The sequence below is a fragment of the Lipophrys pholis genome (assembly GCF_963383615.2).
Source record: "Lipophrys pholis genome assembly, chromosome: 20".
In the NCBI taxonomy this organism is placed as follows: Eukaryota; Metazoa; Chordata; class Actinopteri; order Blenniiformes; family Blenniidae; genus Lipophrys; species Lipophrys pholis.
The window spans coordinates 13474631-13498209 of record NC_137648.1 but is presented as its reverse complement, the minus strand read 5'-3'; the positions used below and the strand labels follow the sequence as shown (position 1 = coordinate 13498209).

The 23579-nt window shown below is 43.5% G+C and overlaps 2 protein-coding genes across 3 annotated transcripts in view; one reads left to right on the top strand and one right to left on the bottom strand.

Moving 5' to 3' along the window:
- Positions 1-945: 945 nt before the first annotated feature.
- Positions 946-2772, bottom strand: eef1a1l3 (eukaryotic translation elongation factor 1 alpha 1, like 3; the record flags this gene model as incomplete). The annotated part of the gene is made up of 7 exons (XM_080489652.1): positions 946-1058; positions 1134-1368; positions 1438-1694; positions 1776-1926; positions 1989-2285; positions 2368-2547; positions 2629-2772. The coding sequence occupies 7 exons, from the start codon at positions 2770-2772 to the stop codon at positions 946-948; spliced, it is 1377 nt and encodes a 458-aa protein (XP_080345778.1).
- A 1073-nt stretch (positions 2773-3845) lies between these two features.
- Positions 3846-23579, top strand: part of fam49bb (family with sequence similarity 49 member Bb) — a 34516-nt gene continuing 14782 nt past the window's right edge. The window contains exons 1-3 of one of the 2 annotated variants that reach the window (XM_080489021.1): positions 3846-4142; positions 13044-13135; positions 22831-22913. In XM_080489021.1, the coding sequence (XP_080345147.1) occupies positions 22841-22913 (73 nt within the window). In that variant the 5' untranslated portion in view covers positions 3846-4142; positions 13044-13135; positions 22831-22840. Of the gene's footprint in view, positions 4143-9160; positions 9490-13043; positions 13136-22830; positions 22914-23579 lie in introns of those variants that run through there. The other variant, XM_080489022.1, reaches the window with a different exon arrangement.

Here is a 23579-nt window from a genome sequence, read left to right as displayed (position 1 = left end):
ATTGCATCACTAGATTTTGCATATCAGTTTGACTTGTGCATCTTTTACATCACCCAACTGAAGCAGACCTGCTAGAAATGAAACTACTCAGCCAAAGTCTGTGCAATTTCATAGGTTTTAGTAGAAATGTGCTTTAAAGAATCTGGATGTTGCTTGGCAGCAGTTCATGTGTCACCAGTAGCAGGTTCCCCACACCCAGGTAGGATGGTATAATAAAATTTACCAACTAGTTAAGGTTAAGCCAACCAGTATTGAAGCTTAAGGATTTAGTTTAAAACTGGCAAACTATAGAGATTAAGGTTTTGACAGAAGTTGCAAAAACAAAAAAGCACTCCCCCACACACAGAAAACCCCAATACCACTGGCAGTTACAGGAATAAAAAGTTTAGAACAAATACCCCTAATCAGCCAGGACAGTGTGAAACATTCATTCTTGCACCATAGATTGATCAAAGTTCAGTACAATGTCTTAGCTAGAGATGGTTCAACTGGCAACTCCAAGCATAAAACAAGTTTAAAACCATTTTAGCATAATATGCACAAGGTAAAGTTCTGGTATGCATCACCACATTTTAAACACCCCATTCTTTTAGTGCAGGACCTTTAATCCTTGTAAACTCACTGCAGCTTTGCTTAGGCATCTGAAATCCGATCAGAACTGCCTCAAAACAAGTTTGATGGCAAAGCGAAAAGTTTAAATGCACAAGTTAACACTCAACTTTGTTGTGCTCAAATGAAAAAGGGGGACCAAAAATTGCATGAATCATTTTATTCTAAACTTTCATCAACAAAAATCCATGATCCATGTTTTCATTCAATATCAACACAGGGATACTATAAACCTTAAAGACAACATAAACACTTTGTGTTACAACACAAAAACTGCATCTGAAATAAAACTGTTCTCTGCAAAGGAAAGAATCCAAAGACTGGACAAAACACGACTTATTTGCACACTTGAGGAGCTTTAAGTGGACCTTTTGACCCTTGGTCCTTTACCACCGTCTTGATGACCCCAACAGCAACAGTTTGCTTCAGGTCTCGTGCTGCAAAGCGACCTGTGGAAGCAAATTGTATTTTAATAGTTGTACTCGTGCACACAGTGGAGGAACATTAATTGAGGACTACTATACCTAGTGGCGGGTATGTGAAGAAGCTCTCGACACACATGGGCTTGATGGGCACCAGTTTGACCGTTGCAGCGTCTCCAGACATCAGGATCTGTGGGTTGTCCTCCAGCTTCTTGCCAGTGCGGCGGTCAAGCTTCTCCTTCAGCTCAACAAAGCGGCAGGTAACATGAGTGGTGTGGCAGTCGAGGACTGGCGAGTAGCCAGCTTTGATCTTCCCTGGATGGTTCAGGATGATCAGCTGCAAGACAAATGTCAAATTAGTGACAAGTGAATCGCACACTTTATTAAACTACATCTGTGAGCAAACCTGAGCCTCAAAGCTGCTGACATCCGAGGGCGGATCCTGCTGGGCGTTACCGGCCACGTCACCACGCCGCAGGTTCTTGACAGACACATTCTTAATGTTGAAGCCCACATTGTGCCCTGGCAGAGCCGTCTCCATCCCCTGGTGGTGCATCTCGATGGACTTGACCTCTGCAGTCAGCTTGGCAGGAGAGAACATCAGGGTCATGCCAGGTTTGAGGACGCCGGTTTCAATCTTACCAACTGGAACAGTCCCAACTCCTGAGGGGTTGAACAGAAAACAAACTCAGCAGGTTGTGATCCATCTGCTGAATACTTTCACCTCAGAGAATCATGCCAGACCTCCAATTTTGTAGACATCCTGTAAAGGCAACCGCAGTGGCTTGTTGACCGTACGAACAGGTGGCTGAATGGAGTCCAGGACTTCAAGAAGGGTTTTCCCACTCACTGTCCCTTCCCGGCGCTTGACCTTCCAACCTTGGTACCATGGCATCTGTACAGACAACACTTTAAAGTGCTGCACATCAACGTCACATTCTGAAACCCAAAACTTACCTTTTGAGTTGAAGTGATCATGTTCTCCCCAGTCCAGCCAGAAATGGGAACAAACGGCACGGTTGCAGGGTCGTAACCAATCTTCCTCACAAAGCCACTCACGCCTCGCACCACTTCCTCATAGCGTTTCTGACAGTAAGGCGGTTCTGTCAGATCCATCTTATTCACACAGACAATGATTTGCTTTACACCCAGAGTGTAAGCCAGCAGAGCATGTTCTCTAGTCTGACCGCTTCTGGACACACCGGCCTCGTATTCGCCTTTGGCTGCAGAGACCACCAAGAGAGCAACATCAGCCTGAAATGACATCAGCAGAGACAGACTCACGTTAGACTGAAGGAGAATGGAGGACCAAGACAGATTTAGATATGCTCCTTACCTGTGAAGTTCCAGTTATCATGTTCTTTATGAAGTCACGGTGACCCGGAGCGTCGATTATTGTGATTGTATATTTCTGAGTGCTGAATTTCAGCAGTGAAATATCAATGGTGATCCCTCGCTCCCGCTCAGCCTTCAGCTTGTCCAACACCCACGCAAACTTGAAGGAAGTCTTCCCCATCTGTAGAGAAAGAGCAATTACAATTTCAACATATAAACATTGAGTTGTATTGTGTTAAGACATTTTTTTTCCCCCCCTCACTTGAGCCGCAGCCTTCTCAAACTTTTCCAGCTTTCTCTGGTCAATCCCACCACATTTGTAGACCAGGTGTCCTGTGGTGGTTGACTTTCCACTGTCGACGTGGCCGATGATGACGACATTGATATGAGTTTTCTCTTTTGCCATTGTTGCAAGCAAGTTAAGGTCTCAGAAATTCAGACAATCAATTCCTGAATCAAACGAATGAGCTTGAGCCACTTGGAGTCTCTTTATAAGCACCACTGATACGCAACTGAATTCAGGTGTGCTGTGTAGTTAAGCTTAATTAGTGTCCACCAGGCCCTAATTCCAAATCAACACTTTGGTATCACACACTCAGTTACACACACTCATAGAGATCGTGAGTAGATAGAAATGGAATGAATACTTTGGATTAATCTTTGATGAGTGTGCAGCAAACAGCTCTGCCAGTCAGAGGTCTGTTGAGGGCTTCCACCATGGATCATCTAATGAGCTCAAATTACCACAAGCTGTGTCATCTGGAGAGAGGAACCTTTTCCACCAGCAGCCTCTCCCCGTTTATCAAACAAAGGCTCATCAACCACAACGTATCAAAGGAAAACAACCGAGGGCTGTGTGTTTTTGGATTTGTGTGGACTGCTGACAGAGCAATATTGTTGTATCAAAATATAGAGAAACAATTTATTGAAAAAATGACTTCATGTGGGACGAATAGTGAAATTCAAGCAGCACACTTTGGCTCTCAGTAGGTTTTGTAGTGAATATACCCTGTCTGCATTATCTTAAATATTCCTTTGAATTTAAAGTATAGAGTACAGCAGTGACCGGATTACTGCTGAGAAGCATATGAATGGATGGAATGTGTAATAATAGTTCTTTTTTTGTAACTTCTCAAAAGTTAGAAGAAAAAAAATTCTTCATAGAAAAGGCATCTCCCCGACCCTCCTGATGTTTGTGTTTATCTGCTCCCCGTGCAGCTCTCTGGCTCAAAACACACTTTAGAAACCAGAGTTATTGGTAAATATGGTAAAAAAAAAAGTGTAAATGAGTGAAATTGTGCTCCTCAATCTGGGGTCACACAACAAAACAGCGCCCCCTGAAGGCACACTAAGAGGTTTCTGCTCAAAGACACTTCGGTAGTGACTGAACCTTGAGCATTTTTCTTCTCGGGCGACGTTTTGACAGCTTGTAGCTTTTAAAAAGTGCCAAATAAAGCGGCGGTGCAATTTATTCTCGGCGCACTTCAGGGTGTAATCTGGTTGAAGTGGTTGTTTGAAACAAGTCAGCGGGGGTCTCCTGGGCGGGCGGGGTCGCCTTTCACTTAGGGTGGGCGGGAGCGGACTTTAACCCCGCCGCGCTCCGAGGTGACGCAAACCGAGCTCCCCTCCCGGCTGACGGCCGCAGTGACGCTGGATAAGTAACCCGGAAACAGCCGCGGCAGCGGCACATCGCTTTTCTTCTCGCTCCAGCCCGGACCGCCGCTTCTAGCTTGGTTATCCGAAACATCGGCTCCGTGTTTCTGTACGAGGATCGAGGTAAGAAAAAGAGAGAAATCTGCCACTTTATCTCGACTCTTTGCGGTTCCTCAGCCCGCCGCCTTCACTGCCCACCGGTTGCCATTCAGCGGAGCTTGTTTTGAGTGTTAAACCTTGGTCCCGTGAGGGTTGATTTAATGAAACTCAGCGAGGAAAACAGATGCGACGTGTCGTTACGGTGCTACCGATATAAAGAAGTTTTTAATGGGGGTGTGTTTGTTACTTCCTCGCCGGACCGTTAACTTCCCCGTTTCAGATCAGCGGCTTGCACCGCTACCTTGATCAGTCCTTTATTTGGCCAGAAGCTTGACCCACAACAACGTCTCTAACGCCGGACTATCAGCTGTGTCCTGTGAGATGGTTGGATTATGTACAGTTTTAAAGTAACCGTATGGCTTGGATTAGGACTGCTCTCTCCCAGGCAGTAAATGATGCCTTATTAAAGCTGCATTAAAGGAAATGCACACTCTTGACAGCTATGGCGTGTTCGGATCTAGTCTGACTTTAATGGTTTTCATCAGAGCATATTTAAATATCTGGACGACATTCAAAGTGGGACTCCAGTTTTAGTAGTTTAGATTTAGTGTTCAGGTCATTTCCTTGAGTATAAGTAGCGATCAGACAGTTTAAAAGACTCCTTTTGCATGAGTTATTGGTTAATCACTAAAGGATTGATCCTGTGAGTTTGAAGTTGTGTCTATGGGAAGAGTTCCATCTTCTAAACTGCTTTATTTAACTTAAGGTGCAGGTTGCTGGAGTCCAGCCTCGACTTGCAGCCAATCCAGCTCAGTCACACACACTGTTTAGAATTCATTGCCTTGAAATGCTTGTTTTGAACTGTGGGTAACAACCAAATCACCTTTTGTTAGAAAACTCTTGCATGCACAGGAAGAACATTTAAACTTGACACCGAAAAATCCCCTCAATGGCAGATGTGTGCAGCTAATATGAATTTGTTTTGAGAAGGGACAATGCCAATGAATACTACACTGAACTCAAGTCTGATTGGCTGTTTGAATCATTTACAGGTAGTAGTTTTGTGTACTGGGGTTGAACTTGTGGTCATGTCTGATATTTATATAGTATAACTAGTAGAATAAGGTGGCAATTACTCAGGTCACCTTCTTGTGAGCTTAATTCATTGCAATATCACCTGCCGGGAGGAGCCACCTTGACATTCTGCACAGTGTAACCCTGTTTCATTTGCTTTTTATTTGGTAATGTGTCACTAGATTGTGTAAGTGAGAGAGTAGTATTAGTAAAGGAGAATAGTTTTATAGGGGTAGGTCAGTGAATGATTAAACGTAGACTCTTGGAGTGTGTGTTTTTGCATTGTGTATCTATTTCTGTCAATCTAATATTATTGTGTTTCATGCTGTTTGATTGCTGGGTGTAAATGTTTTATATGCAGAATATAGAGGTGTCTTACTGGCGTGTAACAACTACTGACATAAATATTAAGACCACTTGGTGATAATCCACCCCTGGGTACTGGAATAGTTATTGACCATCTAACTCCATTGTGCATCACCGTGGAGGTTTTTGCATCAGTTGCCTGTAAAACCACAGAAACGTTGCACAGAAGTGTGCATTATTTACTCTCCACCCAAGTCTTTGCATAAGCACTGAAAGTGGAAGTGAAATGTCCAAGTAGCCGGATTTGTTGTTGCCGTGCTGACGCACGAAAGTGCAACGTCTCCACTAAATTAGGCTCAGACGGCTCGCGCTTCCCCCTTGTGCAACTTCGACTACGCTAGTGTGAAATGTAAAGAAGTACTTCATGTGTTGCTGTTGTTTAATTCCCTCCATGTGTCCCCCACCTTTTGAGATGGCAGCGCTTGTTCCATTGCACACAGATCCCACAACATCCCCACTGGTGTGTTGAGCTCCGTCATACCGAGTTTACGTCTGTATATTTTGAGAAAAGACTCGCATCTTGAAAGCCCGTTTTTGTTTCATGGAAGAGCTCGCGTGAAAAAGAAGTGTGACATTTGAGGAGAAAAGCTGATTTCCATGAGAAAGTTGAACCTGGTGGTGATGATTTCATGATATCAGGGTATCAGTATGACTGAGCCTTTTTCTCGCACTCTCGGTTGGAGAAACGAGCTTGAAATGAGAATATGGGTCACTTGGCACAATGTATACCCTCATAAATCCCAGTGTACTGCAGGCACAGGCGTGCAAGTGTGCTTTGAAATAGTGTTTCTCGGAAGTTAAACATGATTTAGTTACCGTGCAGCTCATGCAGATAAAGATCTGTAGACTGCATGTCTTTTATATAAATTCACAAAAGAAGGAACCATCATTTGCACAGAATATCATCAGTAATGTTCAAACATTGATTAATAAATAGGCAAAATGTACAGTAAACAGTGTTTCTCCCATCTTATCGACTCAATCAAAAAATCTTGAGCGTAATCTCATGTAAGGGGATTTCTTATTTTGGTGTTGCCCAGTCACAGATACCACAGATGATATGATGCCATGAGAGGGTAATGGAGTGGGACACCAGTTGATTATTACAGTTCCTGTGGCTCAGTCCATCCAGTGGGTCTGTTTTCAAATCAGAAATCCCAAAAGTTGGTGGTTTCATCCCCTGTTTTACCCGATCCATGTGTAGATCTGTCAAGATGATGAACCCCAACTTGTTCCCTATGGAGTTTGAGCTGCTTGCCTGGCAGCTGTCACCGTGTGTGTGTGTGTGTGAGAAAGAATGAGTCACTGCTGAAGCAGTGAAAACGCACTTAATCTATAAATTATTTACTATTTACTGATCTTGTTTCCCAGCGTCTGTCCATGCACCTTGAGGATCAGAGAGGATCAGATGTTTAACTGACACAAACCTGATCAATAACACTCCTGTGATGTTCATGGTCATGCTCACACATTAGTCTTGATTCTGGGCTCAACTGGAATGTCTCAAACATTCTGAGGGGTCCGGACCTTACTGTGCAGCCCACTCCCTTGAACACACCCAGCAGCACTGCACTGCTGTCTACAGGTTAGGTTACTGCAGTTATTCTTGGTATGAGCTTTGCTGTAATCTCGTGCTGACAGTCAGACTTTATTACATTCCCTCTTCCCACTGAAAAGTGGATCCAAACACTCACTCTGAGCATCAGCCACTGTTGAAAGACACTCCATTCATGTGGAATTGTGTGTTTTAGAGATTCTATTGTGACTGTTTTTTTTGTTTTTTTAGGCGGGCAACACACATTTAAGACTTAAATACTCCTCATATTGAAATCTGGCTATGCAGTTTGAGAATTACATTTTATTCCAACGATCAAGCAGATTGTTTTTGCGACCTCAGGTGGGTGGCCATGATAATCTGACCACCTACTTGTAACTCATACCATCCTCACAGAGATCCACAGACCTTAACCAGCAGCCCTCTCACTCCGTCTCCACCAACACTGCATCTTAACTTCTGCAGCTGTGTTGATGTTCCTCTTATTGTGAACGACTTCTCTGTTTCACATGCTAAAGTGGCCGTGCCTTCCTCTGCCGTCTCAGAAAGGAGCTGTATTGATCCCTTTCCCTGGCATAATGCTGTTTGTGCAGTTATTTGGATTAACTTCCAACAGATCTGGCCTGTTCAGCATTCTGCTCTAACACCATTATCATGACGCGGCTTAATCTGGGGGGAGTTGGTCACTTTAGCGTCATTGAACACCAGGATTGCTTCTCGTACATGCATACAGATTTATTATTTTTTTTTGAAGTTGTGGAAACGAGTTGCCAACAGCAGTCGGTTTCTTCTCCTTCCTCTTGCGTGCCTGCTCTTGTCCATAAGCAGAAAGATGATGACAAACTTGAGTCATTCGGCAGGAGAAGCTGACTGTAGCCCCCCTGCAGAGGGTTTATGTTCACAGCTGAATTTTTAGAGTGGCTGGAGAGATCTTAATCTGTCTTCCTTGAAAGATGGCATTGACTTTGATTTCGTCAGCTTTACATGCTCCTTCTGAGCTCATCTGTTTTGACAGTGAAATATTCATTCACACTTGTCCTGGCATATATCGTCGCCCCATGTTTGGTTTACATTGAGAATCTGATTGCAGTCCTCTCTGTATGCTTGTGTGGAGGCAAAATGATTGTCAAATGACACTTTTACACTTCAAAACAAAAGCTTATCAATCAGGAAAACCTAAAAAGTCCAGTATTGAAAATAGAATATTTTATGAGATCTTTATTTTTTCACCCCATAATTATCACATCCAGATTTAAAAAATGCTTAAAACGTCATGAATTTCATGAGTTGTCTATGTTTGAATTGTTTGAAATAACTGACACACGTTTACTTTTAAATGATATTCCAGTTTTTTAATCCGCATAACTTATTGTTCAGGGATATTTAGAGGACTGTCACGATATTGTTTATCAAACATGTTTACAAAAAAAGCCCCTCAAGGTGGAGCAATATTTGGTAAAATTTCTGTATTTGAACTTGTGACAGTTATGAAATCTGCCGTTTGTGACTGTTGTTTGGCTGTGAGGATTAACGTTGTTTACTTCCGTTTTACAAAAGCGGCTAAGTTTGATCTTGTACACGGCAAAAGAAATCAACTCCACAGGTTCACAATGTGTTCAGTAAAAGTTGTATGTTGTACAAACATTACAAAGCGCTCCAGCATGTTGTCGGCGTTTTCAAGTGAAGCTGTAGTTTTGATGACACTTGCTGCTTCATGGGAGCATCACGTATTCCCTGCTGTTTGGCCCACTAACAGATTTATTTTATAGCCTGTTGATGAACACGCGCTGCCTGTTTTCTTCATTATACAAGCATAGAAATGTGGTTCAGACCGGTGGAGGTCCTCACTATTGTGGCTTGCGTGTGTGGTGGGTAATAGACTGGTAATGTGTGTGTGTGTGTGCCAGTTTCTGATCTGCTGGTGCACTCGAGCATTCCTCTCAACTTTCTCACTTCCGTCTTCTGATGGAGGGTTATCTGAAGCCCTGAGCGTGCGAATAATTAGAGGAGAGAGTGGTCATGACTCTTTTATTCTTCCCTCCTGCAGGCGGGGTCGTATGAAGGCCCTCAGCAGGACGCTTTCATTCGTTACATGGCAGCATCTTCAGAGGAACTGTGGAGACAAAGCAAAGTGGACGTTGAATTGAATCTACCACGTTAGGTCTAAAAATAACGTGGCCTACTCAAAAGGGAGGGAAAAAAAAAAACCTGACTCTGTGCTCCTACCCCCACACCTTTCACACATGCACTGAAAAGCCCTCCAGGCTCTCAGCTGTGAAAAGATGAAGATCTCCTCCTCTTACAGCCACTTGACACAGTCTCTGTCACCATCCTGCTTTGTTACAAGCCGCAGCAAATGCACGAAATCCTAAAAAGGTGAGGGATAATGATGATTTTTGTCGTAGCATGTTAAAGCATGAGAATCTCATGCGGCTGCCTCCATGTCAGCGGACACATGGAGCAGGCGCGCAGCCACAGATGGCAAATCAGCATGGTAGATTTTCAGCATTTGCATGAAACTGTTGCTGCGCTGCCCCCGCACCAAACCGCCGCCCTCACACAGAGTGTAAGCAGCCATACTATAAACCTGAGGAGGGTTATGTCCCACTTTCTAACCCGACTGCCTGTACATTAAATCCGGGCTACGTTTTGCAAGCATATTTCAATCCTCTTATGTGACCCAGGCCTATTTAATGTACCTGCACATGTTATGAAACCGACTCTTAAGGCTGGTTACAGCTTGAGTACGGAGTGATTTTCACAGCATATTTATTAGCATGGTGGATAATTTTGGTTTTATTATATTTTGTTTATTTCTTATGTAGGGCTTCATAAAAAGCAAATTTAGTGTTTGGCTCTTGCTCCCCAGCAGGAAGAGGGTGACCAGAGGTTGTCATAGAAACTTAATTTTTATTAATGCACATTTTATTCAGTGGTTCTAAAACCAACACATTTAGAACCGATTCTTTTTTTTAACTTTTCAACTTGCTCTATGTGTGTCATCACTTTCTCGTTGCATGGATGCTGTTTGTCTTCAGTATAAACGGCGCGCTGCTCTTAATTCATGAGCAATCATTACAGCCAAATGTGATGGAAAAATAAGCCCTGCTAATATAAAGGCTGCTTTTTACAGCGCGGCTCCGCAATAAACTGAGAATAAAATAAAATCCTATAATACACGCCGGAGCTTTAAAAGCTTTGAGTCATAGTTAAATTAATTGGTGTTAAAAATGGACTGCGGCTGGTGATATTTGAAGTATTCCTGATCTGGTAAACAGTCTCACCACAAGCTTTTTTTGATTGCATGTAAGTCAGAGTTATAGAACACTTGGAAGGACTCACATTAATGCGGCGTTAAGGGTCACAAGGTTCATTTCAGTTTCAAATTTGTGTGCGAGAACATCTGAAAACGAAGAAAGTATTTGCTTCTGTATTTTTATGACGGCGTGGCATTTTCATGTAATGAAAAATAACGCGTGGTGTGATTTATACACATGAATAATGACCCGCCTTTTATTTATTTATTTTCCCTCAATAGCTGAAACACGGTGTCTTTTATTCTGCGTGACAGCCGGCCGTGCTCCACGTGTAGCGCCTATTGATTTCCTCATGGCCCGCTCTGCAGTGCCATCCAAAACGCTTTTGAAATTAAAAGCAAACAAGTGTACATGGCATGTTGGCTTCTTGCTCCCACAAACTGAAGACGCATGCAAATTTGAATTTACCACTCTGGTAATAGAAGCATCCGATGCGAACTATAAAACTCAAGCCGTTTTGGACCCTTCGGATAATCTCAGTGTTTGGAGATTTGTGTTTAGAAGATTGTTTCTTTTCAGATGGTTCCTGTAACTCATCTCTTCCTCTCACTTGCCTTTTAATGACGTCTTTCAAGAATCTGAATGAACCTCTGAACTCCTGGTGTCACCACTTAGCCGTGCCACAGCTTTTTTCTTTTTTTTCCTCTGTGATGGCCGCGATTTTATTGGTGCTCGGAAGGATGAGCTCAGCTGAATCACTGCACGCAGCCACTTCTGAATGATCCATCATGCGAGTGTTTTCCTGCAGCAGCACTGAGGTGAATGACGGCAGTCCCACAAAAACGGCATCGACCGTGAATCTAAAAACCCATGATGACTATTTCAAAGTGGGCGATTTCACTCTTGTTGCCACAGTCTGGGCTTTATTCAATGATTCATAGTGGATTCTGTTAGTTTTTTATTTGTGAGGGACATCCAAGCTTTAGAATTTTATATATCACCTGTGTAAATAAAAATAATTACACTTAAGCGCTTGTGACAAACGCATCAGTGCATTTTCTGGAATAATCTTATTATAGGTATTTTGAGTTATGTGATTTGATAGCTGGCTCAAATGTGTTTAAAATGACTCAAAGCCTTTCACTCCCTCTCAAACCAATAATTACGTTTTGGCCACATAGTGTGAGGATGGGACTACATGTTGCTTTATATTTCTAGAACCATGAATTTATTGGAGCAGATATCTCGTGTCGTATTTGAACGCTCCTCGCTGCTGTTTCTAAATCCTGGCTGTGGTCTTGGCACGTTTCTTTTTGAACTGAGCTCAACTCTCAGTTTCCTGTTAATGAAACAACTGTCACGAAGCAGGGGAGTACAGATCTGAGCAGACTGCCCCACATACTGTGGGCTCGTCTATAACCCCTGTGACCTCGTGTGCTTAGTGGAGCACTGATTTGGCCGTATGCTGTGGCCCCCGGCTGTAGGCGCAATGCATAGCTGACTCCCATGATGCCCTGCCACAGATGTCACCTGTGACATGTCAGCTGTATTGGATTAGGAGCGCTTGGTTTTACATGCAGGAGAATGTGTGCCTGAAAGAGGAATGATAAGAGAGGGGCTGATCTGATTTCATCTTTCTAGTTCACAAGGGTGTTTTTTTTAGTTAGTTTTTTTTTATACTTCCTTCACCTTTCTGTTTGTAACGTGGCCTTTTTCCACAGCGTCTAACTCCATCATGTCTGCTCGCTCATGCGCCTCTCCCACAGCTCTCACTGTGCTTGTGGTTTTGAAGTTTCAGGGTTTGAAGTCTGATCACATTCATGCATGACCAACACTGCTGCTCTGGCCGTGCATTCATTTGTATGCAGGCTGGCGAAGAGAGAAGTGCCCTGGTCCTAATGGTCTCACAGTCTACTGAGCCTGTGCTCTCAATCGGAGCGGACCAACTTGTGAAATGAGCTTGTGGCTTGCAGATAACCCGAGTTGAATCTTTAAACTGGGACTATTGTGGCGATCGTGTCGTCCTGCCGGTATGCAGACACTGAATATCTGATTTTAGTTAGAAGTTGGTCATTTGGTTTTGTGTTTTCCATTCAGAGGACGCTACCATGAGCTGAGTCGAGTGAGCCGTGTTGTCGCGCTCTCACAGCAGGAAGCAAGGAGCCTTGTAGCAAACCTGAAGTGAATCAGAGGAAGTATTACACAATAGGAAGTGGTGTGCTTTATGTGAGTCGACATGTTCCATGGTTTTCTTTTACTGATACAATTAGCCTATAGTTCACATAGCATGGACAAAAACCCATTATTACACACACAACCTCATATCTGAGGTCTTAATGTCATCTTTCTCCCATTTGTGTGACTGTAGTGGTTGGAAACAAACTTAAGACGATGCGCATGTCTTAAGCCACATGGCAGGGCTAGTTTGTGTGAAGTGTGTCAGCAATGTCGGTCAAATGTAGTTTTCTCTACTGATAACAAGGCTTTTAGATTTTGTTGGGAATATAATACACTTTACATGATCTTAAGTTACAATGGCTCAAGTTCTCTGGTTTTTGATACAGACTACAGTTCCACAGATGGCTTTTTTTTTTTTTTTTTTTTTTTACTGTATGGCTGTGCACTGCCAAGCTTTCTGAGTGTTAAGTGTGTTATTTGTGACCTGTCTTTCAGAGGCTGACCTCTGCTGGAGGACTGAGACCCCGGGCCACCTGCCAGGTCGGTCCTCCGTGAGCCCGACCGCCAGTCGCACTGCTCCACTGCTGGTGAGTGATCACACTGAGGGCCTCCTGCGCTCACGTTGCCTCGACTCGTCTGCCGGCACATTCATCTTCTGATAGGTGGCTGCACACTTGGCCAATTCGGACTCATTGAAACTTTTTTTTTTTCTTTTCACTTCCTGATAACTTCATTCCCGCTTTGAAACTTCCTTATATTTTACATTAATCACACACAATATTTCAAGTCTTTCTCACTTAAAAATCTAAGCTACAGTCCATCAAAATATCTTGGCCGTAATTATCACAATGACAAAACTTTAAATGGTTGAAATATATAATGTGAAAATGTTCTAATTAAAGTTGGGTATCATCGAAAATTTTAAATTTCGAGTTGCGCCATAAATTTTCAGCGGCCACACTGGCATCGTAGCGTTGTTTGAACAAGAAATTTGGAAAGTTTTTTCTTTGTTTGCTGAATGTCTGCATTGTATCTGTTAATGCAAAGTCTCACAATCAGGCTATTCTTACACTGCAGGATTTTGTTCCACCGGGAGATAAACATCTACATATCTGCTGTTATGTATTTGCAAGTCTTTTTATATCACAGCACACACACAGGATCTCTCCTGATTTCACCTGACCACTGCACCTGACAAGGAAGTTGGTTAGAATACAAAAAGAATCCCACTTTCCTCAAAGTCTGATGACTGGAAACGATTTAAGTCATGGTAAAAGAATAAAAACAACTATAGGACGTTAAATGATTACTACAGACTTTCCTCTTAGTGGCAAGAGAATCAGTTACTTCCCGTTCTCTGCGAGTGTTATCGATGTGATGATTGGAGAAAACAAATCGCCTGAGAAACTACATACCAAAGACTAACAATTTAATTTTGATTTTTGGGGGCTTTTTTTTTCAGTTCAAAGAAGTTTGAGCACATTCTGAAAATGTTCACATTTAATGATAAAAAAGTAAAAAAAATTCAACCTTAGATTGAGAGCCTAAAATCTTATTGTGAAGGAATTGAGCTGGCCCTAACATTTGGTACAGACAGCAAGCAGAGGACAATATTTCAAGGAACCACAAATAGATGTAATTATTTACATATTCAGTGTTCATTAGCTTATCGTCCTATCAAAACAAAGGTGTACTACAACCAAACCAGTTGTGTATATTCCCATCATCAGTGAATTGTTAAGGACTAAAGTGGCCAGTCCAACCGAGGAATATTATCAAGTCTTTAAAAAAAAAAAAAAAAACACGGCCAGAGTAGTAACAAGTTTTAGTTTATCCACTGATGGAAAATGTTTGGTCAGAGCTGCCAGAGTATTAAACAATAACTGCTCAAAAGCATGTTAGCGTATCTTGTATTGTATCTAGTATTTTGTCTTTTTTTTTTGGTTTGTTTTGATAAAATGCGTCATCTTGACATTGAACGTGAAGGACTTGCTTTGAATCCAGTTGCGTCATACATCAGTCTATGAAACAAGTTGCAGTAACCTGCTTTGGTGACTCTTGTGGGAATGGAAGAATCCCAACTGACACTTTGCAATTTTTTCTTTTTTTCTTTCTCCGGTCCACCTTTTTTTCTGAGCAGAGAAAGTTTGTTATATTGAACACATGAGACAAACAAATCCAAATTTGTTTGATTTACATTTAATTGGTTGTGTGCATTGACAAATTCTACTCTACTTTTACTGACTATTTTTTTTTAACCACTTTTTCTTACTGAAGTCTAAGCATGATCACAAACGCCGTTTTAGATTGTATTAGTAACTCATGAGCTCAGATACCGATGTCATTATGCAAGACCTCCTGTGGTGCACCTATGCCTGTTATAGTCTTAACGTGCTGTGGTTGTGTGTGTGTGTGTGTGTGTGTGTGTGTGTGTGTGTGTGTGTGTGTGTGTGTGTGTGTGTGTGTGTGTGTGTGTGTGTGTGTGTGTGTGTGTGTGTGTGTGTGTGTGTGTGTGTGTGTGTGTGTGTGTGTGTGTGTGTGTGTGTGTGTGTGTGTGTGTGTGTGTGTGTGTGTGTGTGTGTGTGTGTGTGTAATGCTGGCTCAGGAAATGAAGTGCATTGTGGGCCATAAAAAGGAGTTGAGTAATGTAGGTGCTCCCAGCTTCCCGTTCCCCTTCAAGGCCGGCATGTTTATGCAACTACAGGGCACAGGGTCAGTGCTCACATGACTATCTGGCGGCTCCCGCACCAGCTTTCATGTACAATTACATATGAGAGGTTTTGATAGTCAACTACGTTCTGGTATTGAGGTTTTTGCTGGGTTTACTCCCGGGGATTACCTCTGTGCTCCAGAATGTTTGACCAAGGTATTTCTGTTATGTACCGTTAGTGCTGCCCTCTACTCTAGTTTCCTCTTCGCGTTTCCCTTCTGGGCAGAAGGAACCATTTTCTACTCTCCGATTCTCTCTCTCTCTCGCCTCACCTCATCCTATTACACATCCCATCATTTCTCCCTGCTTGTATTTCTGCCCATCCCTGTTGTATTTTCCTCTGTGTCTCCGTGGAGATTGTAACCATGACACACAGGCTTTATTTGATTGGCTGAGCTGTGGTCCTGGAATGCTGTGCCCATTTGACAGCTCAGCCTCAGGTGGTTTGTGTGTGTGTGTGTATATGTATGTATATATATATATATATATATATATATATATATATATATATATATATGCTCTATGTCCCCATAAGAACCCCATGTATGTCTGTATGGGGTGAGTAAGACTCAAATCCTTGCACTGAAATAGCCTCAATGCAGGAGCCTGTGGCGTCACATGGGAGCAGTGTACGTGTTGCATTATACATGGAAAATGAGTTGAAGCAGCAGCCTGACTTTTGTGTGAATAGAAATAGTGGATTAGCTTCACAAATGAGCCTGAGGATGGGCGAGACTGCTGCTAAAGGAGAACCTCTCATAAATGGGTGAATACTGCCCCCTTCTGGTGAATGCTGTCCTCCGTGAGGTTAATGTCAGGCCATTTTTGCCTTGATTTCTCTACAAAACGGATTAATTTGCCCTATGTAACATATTCTCTCAAAAATGTGTTATGACATTGTCACAGGGATTCAGCAACTGGTATATCGGTTGGCCCATTCTTGACTCAACATGTGGAAGAGTTTCTGAGGTCTGACTCTTCTGACTCCACCCTGCTGAATCGGTCATTTGAGATGATACCTCAGAGTGAGTGTAATATGTAGAGTGGCTTGTTATGTCAGCTAAAAGCTCCCCGCTTCTCCTCGGGTATTTATTATTTATGCCAATAGAGGGTTGACAATGTGTAACTTCCTGTCCAGGTTTCCTTGAAGGAGCTTAGAGAAATAGGTTTTGGTCATTTCAAATAAATGAAGATAAAAAAAATAATATTTAGCCTTTAGAAATGTTTGAATCTCATGTGAGCTGCCATAGGAACTCCTTTTCAAAACACTGGATGGTGCTCCTGGATCTGTCACGACTTACGATAACAATATGCTGCTCAAGTCAGATTTTATTATTTTTGTGTAGTGGTTTTTCTAGCAAATCTTAATTTTCTACAGAATCAGTTGTGTGTCAGATATAAACAGGAACATGCTGGGGTTTTTTTTTTGTGGGGGGTTGGTTTGGGAGTGGTCTTCTGTTTTTGCTATCAGCCTCCAGATGGCGCTCATCTCCTTCTGTACGAACACACTGCTGCTCTTCAGTCTGACACTCATCACCCCCCCCCCCCCCCCTTCCTCCCCCAAAAAAGCCCTCCTCCGTGCCCCACCCAAAATCCTGTTATGTTAATACTGTGCAGGAAAAATAATATTTAGTGTTTTGCTGTTCTTCCTCAGTTTGTGTTGTGATACTCACAAATTTACTCGAGTTCCCTTCCGAATGCTGCTATAAATTAGTGAGATTTAAAGATGCCAGGAGGTTTGTGAGTCACCTTCTGTCAGAAGGTCACTCAAGTAATGATGGTTTCAGGGCTGCTCCTGCACAAGAATGGTAGATCCATCTGTGAATGGATTCATGAGCCAGCTGCCCCCGAGGGAGGTGCAGCTCGGTACGACAGTGAGTCAATGTGCCCCTCTTAATGATTTCCAACACATCCCAGGAAGGAGTCAGAGGACTCTCAAGGGCAGGGTGGGCGGGCGGAGAAGGTTTTGTTTTGACTGAAGCAGATGTTCAGAGGTTTGGGTGAAGAAATAAAGTGATAAATGAGCAGCAAAGCTCATGCAAACACCAGCGAGCTGCTTTAACGCAGCCGCGGAGGTGAATCGGTCACTAAGTACTACAGTTAGTTTTTTTGTTTTTTTTCTTAACACGCAGCCGCTTCTTCTCTTGAGTTGATCATATGGTCCCGTGTGGTGTAAGTGTAGAAGTCCACTCCCAGGCCCTGTTTATCGGTTTATTGCATTGATCTGAAATTGGCACCATCGGACTGTCAGCATCTGTGTGTATGTTGATGATATAAAGTGTTGTATTGGTGTTACTGAAGAGCGGCGCTAAGAGCCTCTCCATGAGCTCAATTTCAATGGAGCCGGCGTTTTAGCTGACTCTTGTGTACGTGCCTGTTGCCATGGTTTCCAACTATCATCAGATACCGTCCAAATAGAGGAGCTTAGCCAAGGATGAGGTGCTCTCACTTTCATCCCTCCTCTCTGATCTGCTTCTCTGGACGAGCCGTCAGTTTTATGCCTTCATTTGCTTTCATGCTGATTGGGTTTATGATGTCTGGAGTGATGTGATGCAGGAAGCTTTAAAGGAGTTGATTTAAAAAAAGAAAAAAGCAATTTTTATGTGGAATATTTTTATCCGCCTGTATAATCGTGGGAGTGAAAAGAGACAGCTGATAGTAGATGTCACTTCCAGCGTCCCCGCCAGCCGTCACGATTCAGACTTCCCGTAGGTTTGTTTTGATTTGCCTGAATCTGGGTGAGGGGGGTATTAGCTCATGTTTACCCGGGTGTGACAATACAGGGGCGTGGCTTTGAGGTAATCAAGTTCACCCCCATAAACAAACAAACGACCCCCCCCCCCCCCCCAGCCAGCTTTTAGTCAGCTGTGCCGGATTGGCAAGAGATGGTTGGGAGGGTGAGGAGAAGTTGAGTAGGGGGAGGAAATGGTGGGAGTGGGGGAAAAGGGAGAAGGGGGTGGGGGCACGCACGCCAGCCCCACTTGGGAAGTGCTCCCCCATTTTCTGCCTGTCGGATCGGGCCAGTGTCAGCGTGCTCCAGCGGGTCCAGGTCTGGCCGAGTGGGCTAATGCGATGTGGCGTGTCACCCGGGGAATCTAGGTCAAGTTTAAAGCTGCCTAGCACTGCCCGCCTCTGCCGCAGTGTGACGCTTCAAATCCCTCCCCTTCCACACATGCAATAACATTCAGCCTGCGTCCTCGCCTAACATGCCTTTTATTTTATTTTATGTGCTGTGCAACAGCCAAAAATAAGCAAACAATTTGGCTTTCTACAAGACAGTATTTCGAGCATAAACACACACAGTGCTGCCTCGCCCCATCCCCCCTCCTCCCTCTTCCACACCCCAGGCGAGCTCTCAGCCTGTCCACGGCAGAGCCCACGTGATGCGCCGCGCCGAGGCTGGGGAAGGGAGGGCGTTGTTTTTCTCCCATAGTAAAGCAGCGGGGCACGTGGATACTCATGCTGCAGCTGAGTAGTGGAATGTCAGCACTATCCTCCCCTCACATTAGCCAGCCATCAGCCCCCGAGCCGTTTTTGGAGGACACTGCCGCAGTGCTCGGTTTCAGCTGTTGCCCCGCTCCTCGGTGCTTATTAAAGGGGAGGCGCAGAGCTGGGAGATGTTAAAAGGCAGTGCCATCCAGAGGTCAGGCTGCTGCATGGGCGTGGCACTGTTTTGGTGTCTTCACCAAATACACTTCAACTTCTCTGTAATATGGGCCTATTTTAGGATGCAGATTTTCTTTTCTATATTCAGCATTTTTATTCTTAATTGACATATTGAGGGAATGGTAATATCCATCCTCTGTGATCAAAGTGCACTAATTTGCTTTTTTTTTTTTATTAAAGTAATTGATCTCAATAATGTGAATTTGCTGAGCTGCGCATAAAAATCAAATCATATAAAAATCACTAAGTGCTCACTAGTGGAATTAAATCTTTCTCAGGCGTCTCCAGTTGACTTAACTCTTCTACTAATCCGCTGTTTTTGGCGCATTACCTCATCTGTATTAATATATTCATGTGCTTTCAAGTCCTACTACTACTGTACTCGCTCCTCACCCGGAGCTTGCGCCTGATTGGCTGCTGCAATGTTTTCAATGGCACCAAATTTTTTTTTGACTCCATGGATACAGTGAGCTGTTGGGTAGATCGGCTCAGCCAATGGGAGTGCTGCGCGGGCTCCGGCTTGTCAGATTCTGCCCCTGGCCTTAGAAGCAGCCCTCCCTCACGCGATTGCACTGTGGGGGGGTTCAAAACAACAACAAGGCTGTCGTCGGGCTCTCCGCGGTGCCCAGGCCATGCCAGCTCTCAGGGGTACCGCTGAAGGAAGGGCCGGCTGCTCTTCTAGGTCTTCTTCTCTGATACTGTATCTCTACATCCCCTGCCAGCACCGTCCCTCTCGTACTACACTATCACTAAGCAACCAGTTACACATTTATGCAAATGGCCATAAACACTTCTTTAAAGTGCCTCTATCTTCATAAGAAGTCTGTGTATGCTGCGGAGTCTCTGTTAGTTGAAAATTAAATTTTTTATTTTTTTGCAAGTTGCAATTGAATTTTGAGTGGAAGAGTGAAGTGTGTTTGAAAAGCTGTTGACACAAACTTAATCTGGTTCTTTTTCTGGTACACTTGAAGATTCTTTGGACTTTTGAAACACAGCCACACAAATCCCCGTCCTTAAAATGACCTCCTTTCAAACGACGCGAAGCAGGCAGCTCTGGGCCGGGGCGACGAGGCTGCCAGCGCCCTCGTTGAAGTGCTGTGTGCCCAGGAGAGGCCGGCCAGCAGCCCCCCCCCTCTCCTGCTGCATTCAAAGAGCTGCTGGAAGGTGGCAGTAGAGGACAGCTGGGTGAGGATGGGCAGTGCCCACATCATCCGGCAGGGGCGAGGACCAGTGACGGCCCCTCAGCCCTTCTGAGGCTGCATCAGGTGCTGCTTTCCGACAGCCAGCGAGGTGCCAGCGTTGGCACAGTCAGACTTTCAGGTCACATTAGCGGAGGGTAATAAGATGAGGCTGGACATGGCAGGTGGGTCTTTGCAGGTGGTCACTGGATTTGACTAGTGACAAACATGGTTTCTAGGGGCAGGAGAAGCTAAAGTTGTGGGGGAGAAAAAAAAAAGAGAGAGAATTCAGTCATTTATAAAAAAAAAAGCAAAGCTTCATGTTCATGCGATATCAGCAGTAAATCACCAAAGCTGATGCATTAAAATTACCAGGAAATGAAAAATCCACTTTACTTTCCTGGTTCACTGTTCATTTGTCTCTTGATTTTTGCTGAATAATTGTCAAAGTTATTAATGATGTACTTTCCATATCAAATTTCCGGATGCTATTTTTTACTAATGTAGTATAAAATGTCTGACTCATCCTTCACAATAGGATATATCCTTATTCTGCCACCAATAGGAAAACTGCTTCATCTATGTCTCCTCTGCACCAATAGTGGCATCATATAGCTTCAGGCAGGGGTATCACAGGGTAGATACTCGCTCCACAATAGCAGAAAAATGTGTTCGTTTCCTCAAGGTAGCAGGAAGAATGAAGTTGTCTTTGCCCTTGATATTTCCTACGAACCATGGATCACATGATTGGTTTTCTATATTAACCATGCTCACTTCAAATTTCTAACAAAACACACCAAAAACTAAGAAAATATTCTGCCCAGATGATATGTCAACACTTCCCCAATGAAAATATATAAAAAACAATTTTACAGAGCTTTTAAAGGCTAAAGTATCAAACAATTGTTTTTCTTTTTCCATATTCAGTCTATTCACTTTTGTAATCGTTAAACCTTTATAAGGAAAGCTGCACATTGAGGAGCAGTAGAAAAAGGTCATAGCCCTACATCGCTTGCCCTTTAGCCTAAAAAGAAATGCGTTGGTCGTTAACAATTGTGACCACCCGATTAGGCTGTTCTCTTACTTCGTCATGTAAAAATTGTTTGCTCATCATAAATCTTTGCTTTAAAAAAAAAAAAGAACACAACCCACTGCAAGGTTTTCAAAATTGAAGCACACATGCCCGCTCCCTCCTCACTCGGTGCATCTCATGCATTTTAAAAGTCTAACCGTCTGCCTCTGACTGCTGAGTGTGTGCTTTGCCATGTCGCAGCACCTCCCTGTCTACCAGCATTACCTGTGCCGTCATGACTTCCCCCGTCGCCGCCGCCTCCCTTCACTCGCTCACTTTGGCTCTTCACCCGTCACTCATCTCTGGTGACCTCTGCCTGCCAGAGTTTAACTTCACCGCTGCTCTGCAGTGACCCTCTGGGACGACATCCTGTCCGTCGCCACCGTGCCACCAAGGGTTAAATCTGAGAGCTGCAGCAGATGTCTGTCCTGTCATACTGTAGGTCTGTGGGCTTCTGCTCTTTGGAAGGATGGACGGGGTTCACCAAGAGTCTGGAGGACCGACAGAAGTGTGAAGCTGCCACTTTATTTCACAACTTGCTGTTCAAACCAAACTATCTTTTGTTGTTGCTTATCTTCAATACTTTTTACAGTGAAGATTGATCGAAGCTCCCGATATAAACCTACAAGGGCTTGTAAGCCTTGTAGGTTTATATATAACCAGTGACTGAATCAGAAAACAGACAATGGACACGTATCTGAATATTGAAAAGTCGACAGAGTTTTTGGTATCGTTACCGAATGTGATTTTGTGATATTTAGCTAGTTCCTTTTTTTTTTTTTTTTTTTTTTCCTACCAGCATCATTAGACAAAGAAGCAGCTTCTTCTGCTGCTCCTCTCCACAATGAGCTGCTCACCATTTGCTAAATGACACCAGGACCCTGGAGAACAGTCGTGGACACTCCTGATCCTTCTGCATGTTAAAGTTTTACTCTACTTTTCAAACTACTGGATACTCTTTCATTAGGAAAGAGTTTTTTATGATTCAGCAAAAGTTATTTAAGTTTTCTTTTGTGCAGTTCATGTATTGTGTGATTTGCAGTCTTCCAATGTACTCCAGCAGTAAATAAGGGCTGCTGCAGTTCTGCATGCAATGGAAGTACTTGCATTGCTAAGACATGTCAATCAAGTGAATTTTAAAGCGGGTCACACTTCTGTAGGTCTGAATCGTACACAAGCGACACAAAAGACCCTCTTTTGCACATTTACATGGTAACTTCCTTTATGAATGTTTAGTTGAATGTGTTATTATGCAGCAAACTGCTGATATCTCTGATGGCTGCTGAAATGGAATACTTTGCATGTAACTGCCTGTAAAGGCTTTACAAATGCTGGGAAGACGTTTAGTAAAGCTGCAAAAAAAAAAAAAAAGAACTCAAACTGTGCTTTTGTATTTTTGGGACTTTTTGGTTTGACATCTGGTTGTTTGGAGCCGCAGTGCAGGAAACACACTCTGCATGGGGTCCGAGGGGAGGCTTGGTGTCTCCGAGCTGTGGGCACATCTGGGGCACCGCCGAGTTCCTCCATGCAGCAGAGCAGTGAGGCAGAGCAGGAGCGAGGTGCCGCGGATACATCAGTGTACCACCACCTGCTCATCTTTCTGCTACACTCATTTATTTTTTTATTTTTTTATTCTCTCTCTCTCTTCCTCAACAGGTATCGTAACATGGGGAACCTACTGAAAGTTTTGACATGCACAGATCTGGAACAGGAGCCCAATTTTTTCCTCGATTTTGAAAGTGAGTGTCTTTCTCAAGTAATTGCTCCCACTCCTGATATCGATCACATGAATATCTTACCATAACATTATCAGCTCCGAACTCCAGAGTCTTTTCTCCCCCACCACTTATCTTTTATGCCGTGTTCCTCCCAGCGGCAAAGGAATCAGATCTAGCACTGGGAGCTTTCTGCAGTTTTCCATCAACCTGTCTTTTCCACGCCGGTGTATGTGCAGAATACCAAGCAGGGCAGAGTTGCAGCAGAGCCCCCTCCTCAAATATGAAGCACTGAAGTTGTGTGTAGCCTAAGGCCCCTCAGCACGGCGTGAACCTGCGCTGTACTATTCTCACACTTGGCAAAGCCGCAGAGTCAGTCATAGCTTGAGAGGAAACATTTCTCTTAGAGTTCAGACTGTTTCGAGGTGGGTTTATATTTGAAGAACATCAGGTGGGTATACAGTATTGTTAATCTTTCATAATTAAACATAGTTACACCTTTTGGTGTTTGGATTTCAAGGCCTGAGAGCATCATGAATGCCTACCTAATAAGGATTGCGCTCCAAATAGAAACTATTTTGAATGAATGGACAAAACTAGTGAAAATACAGCATGCAATTGCAGTAGATGTGAGTCGTTTAATGCCTTTCTTCTGGAGGGATGCAGAAGTGTGTTGACGTCTTCACACTT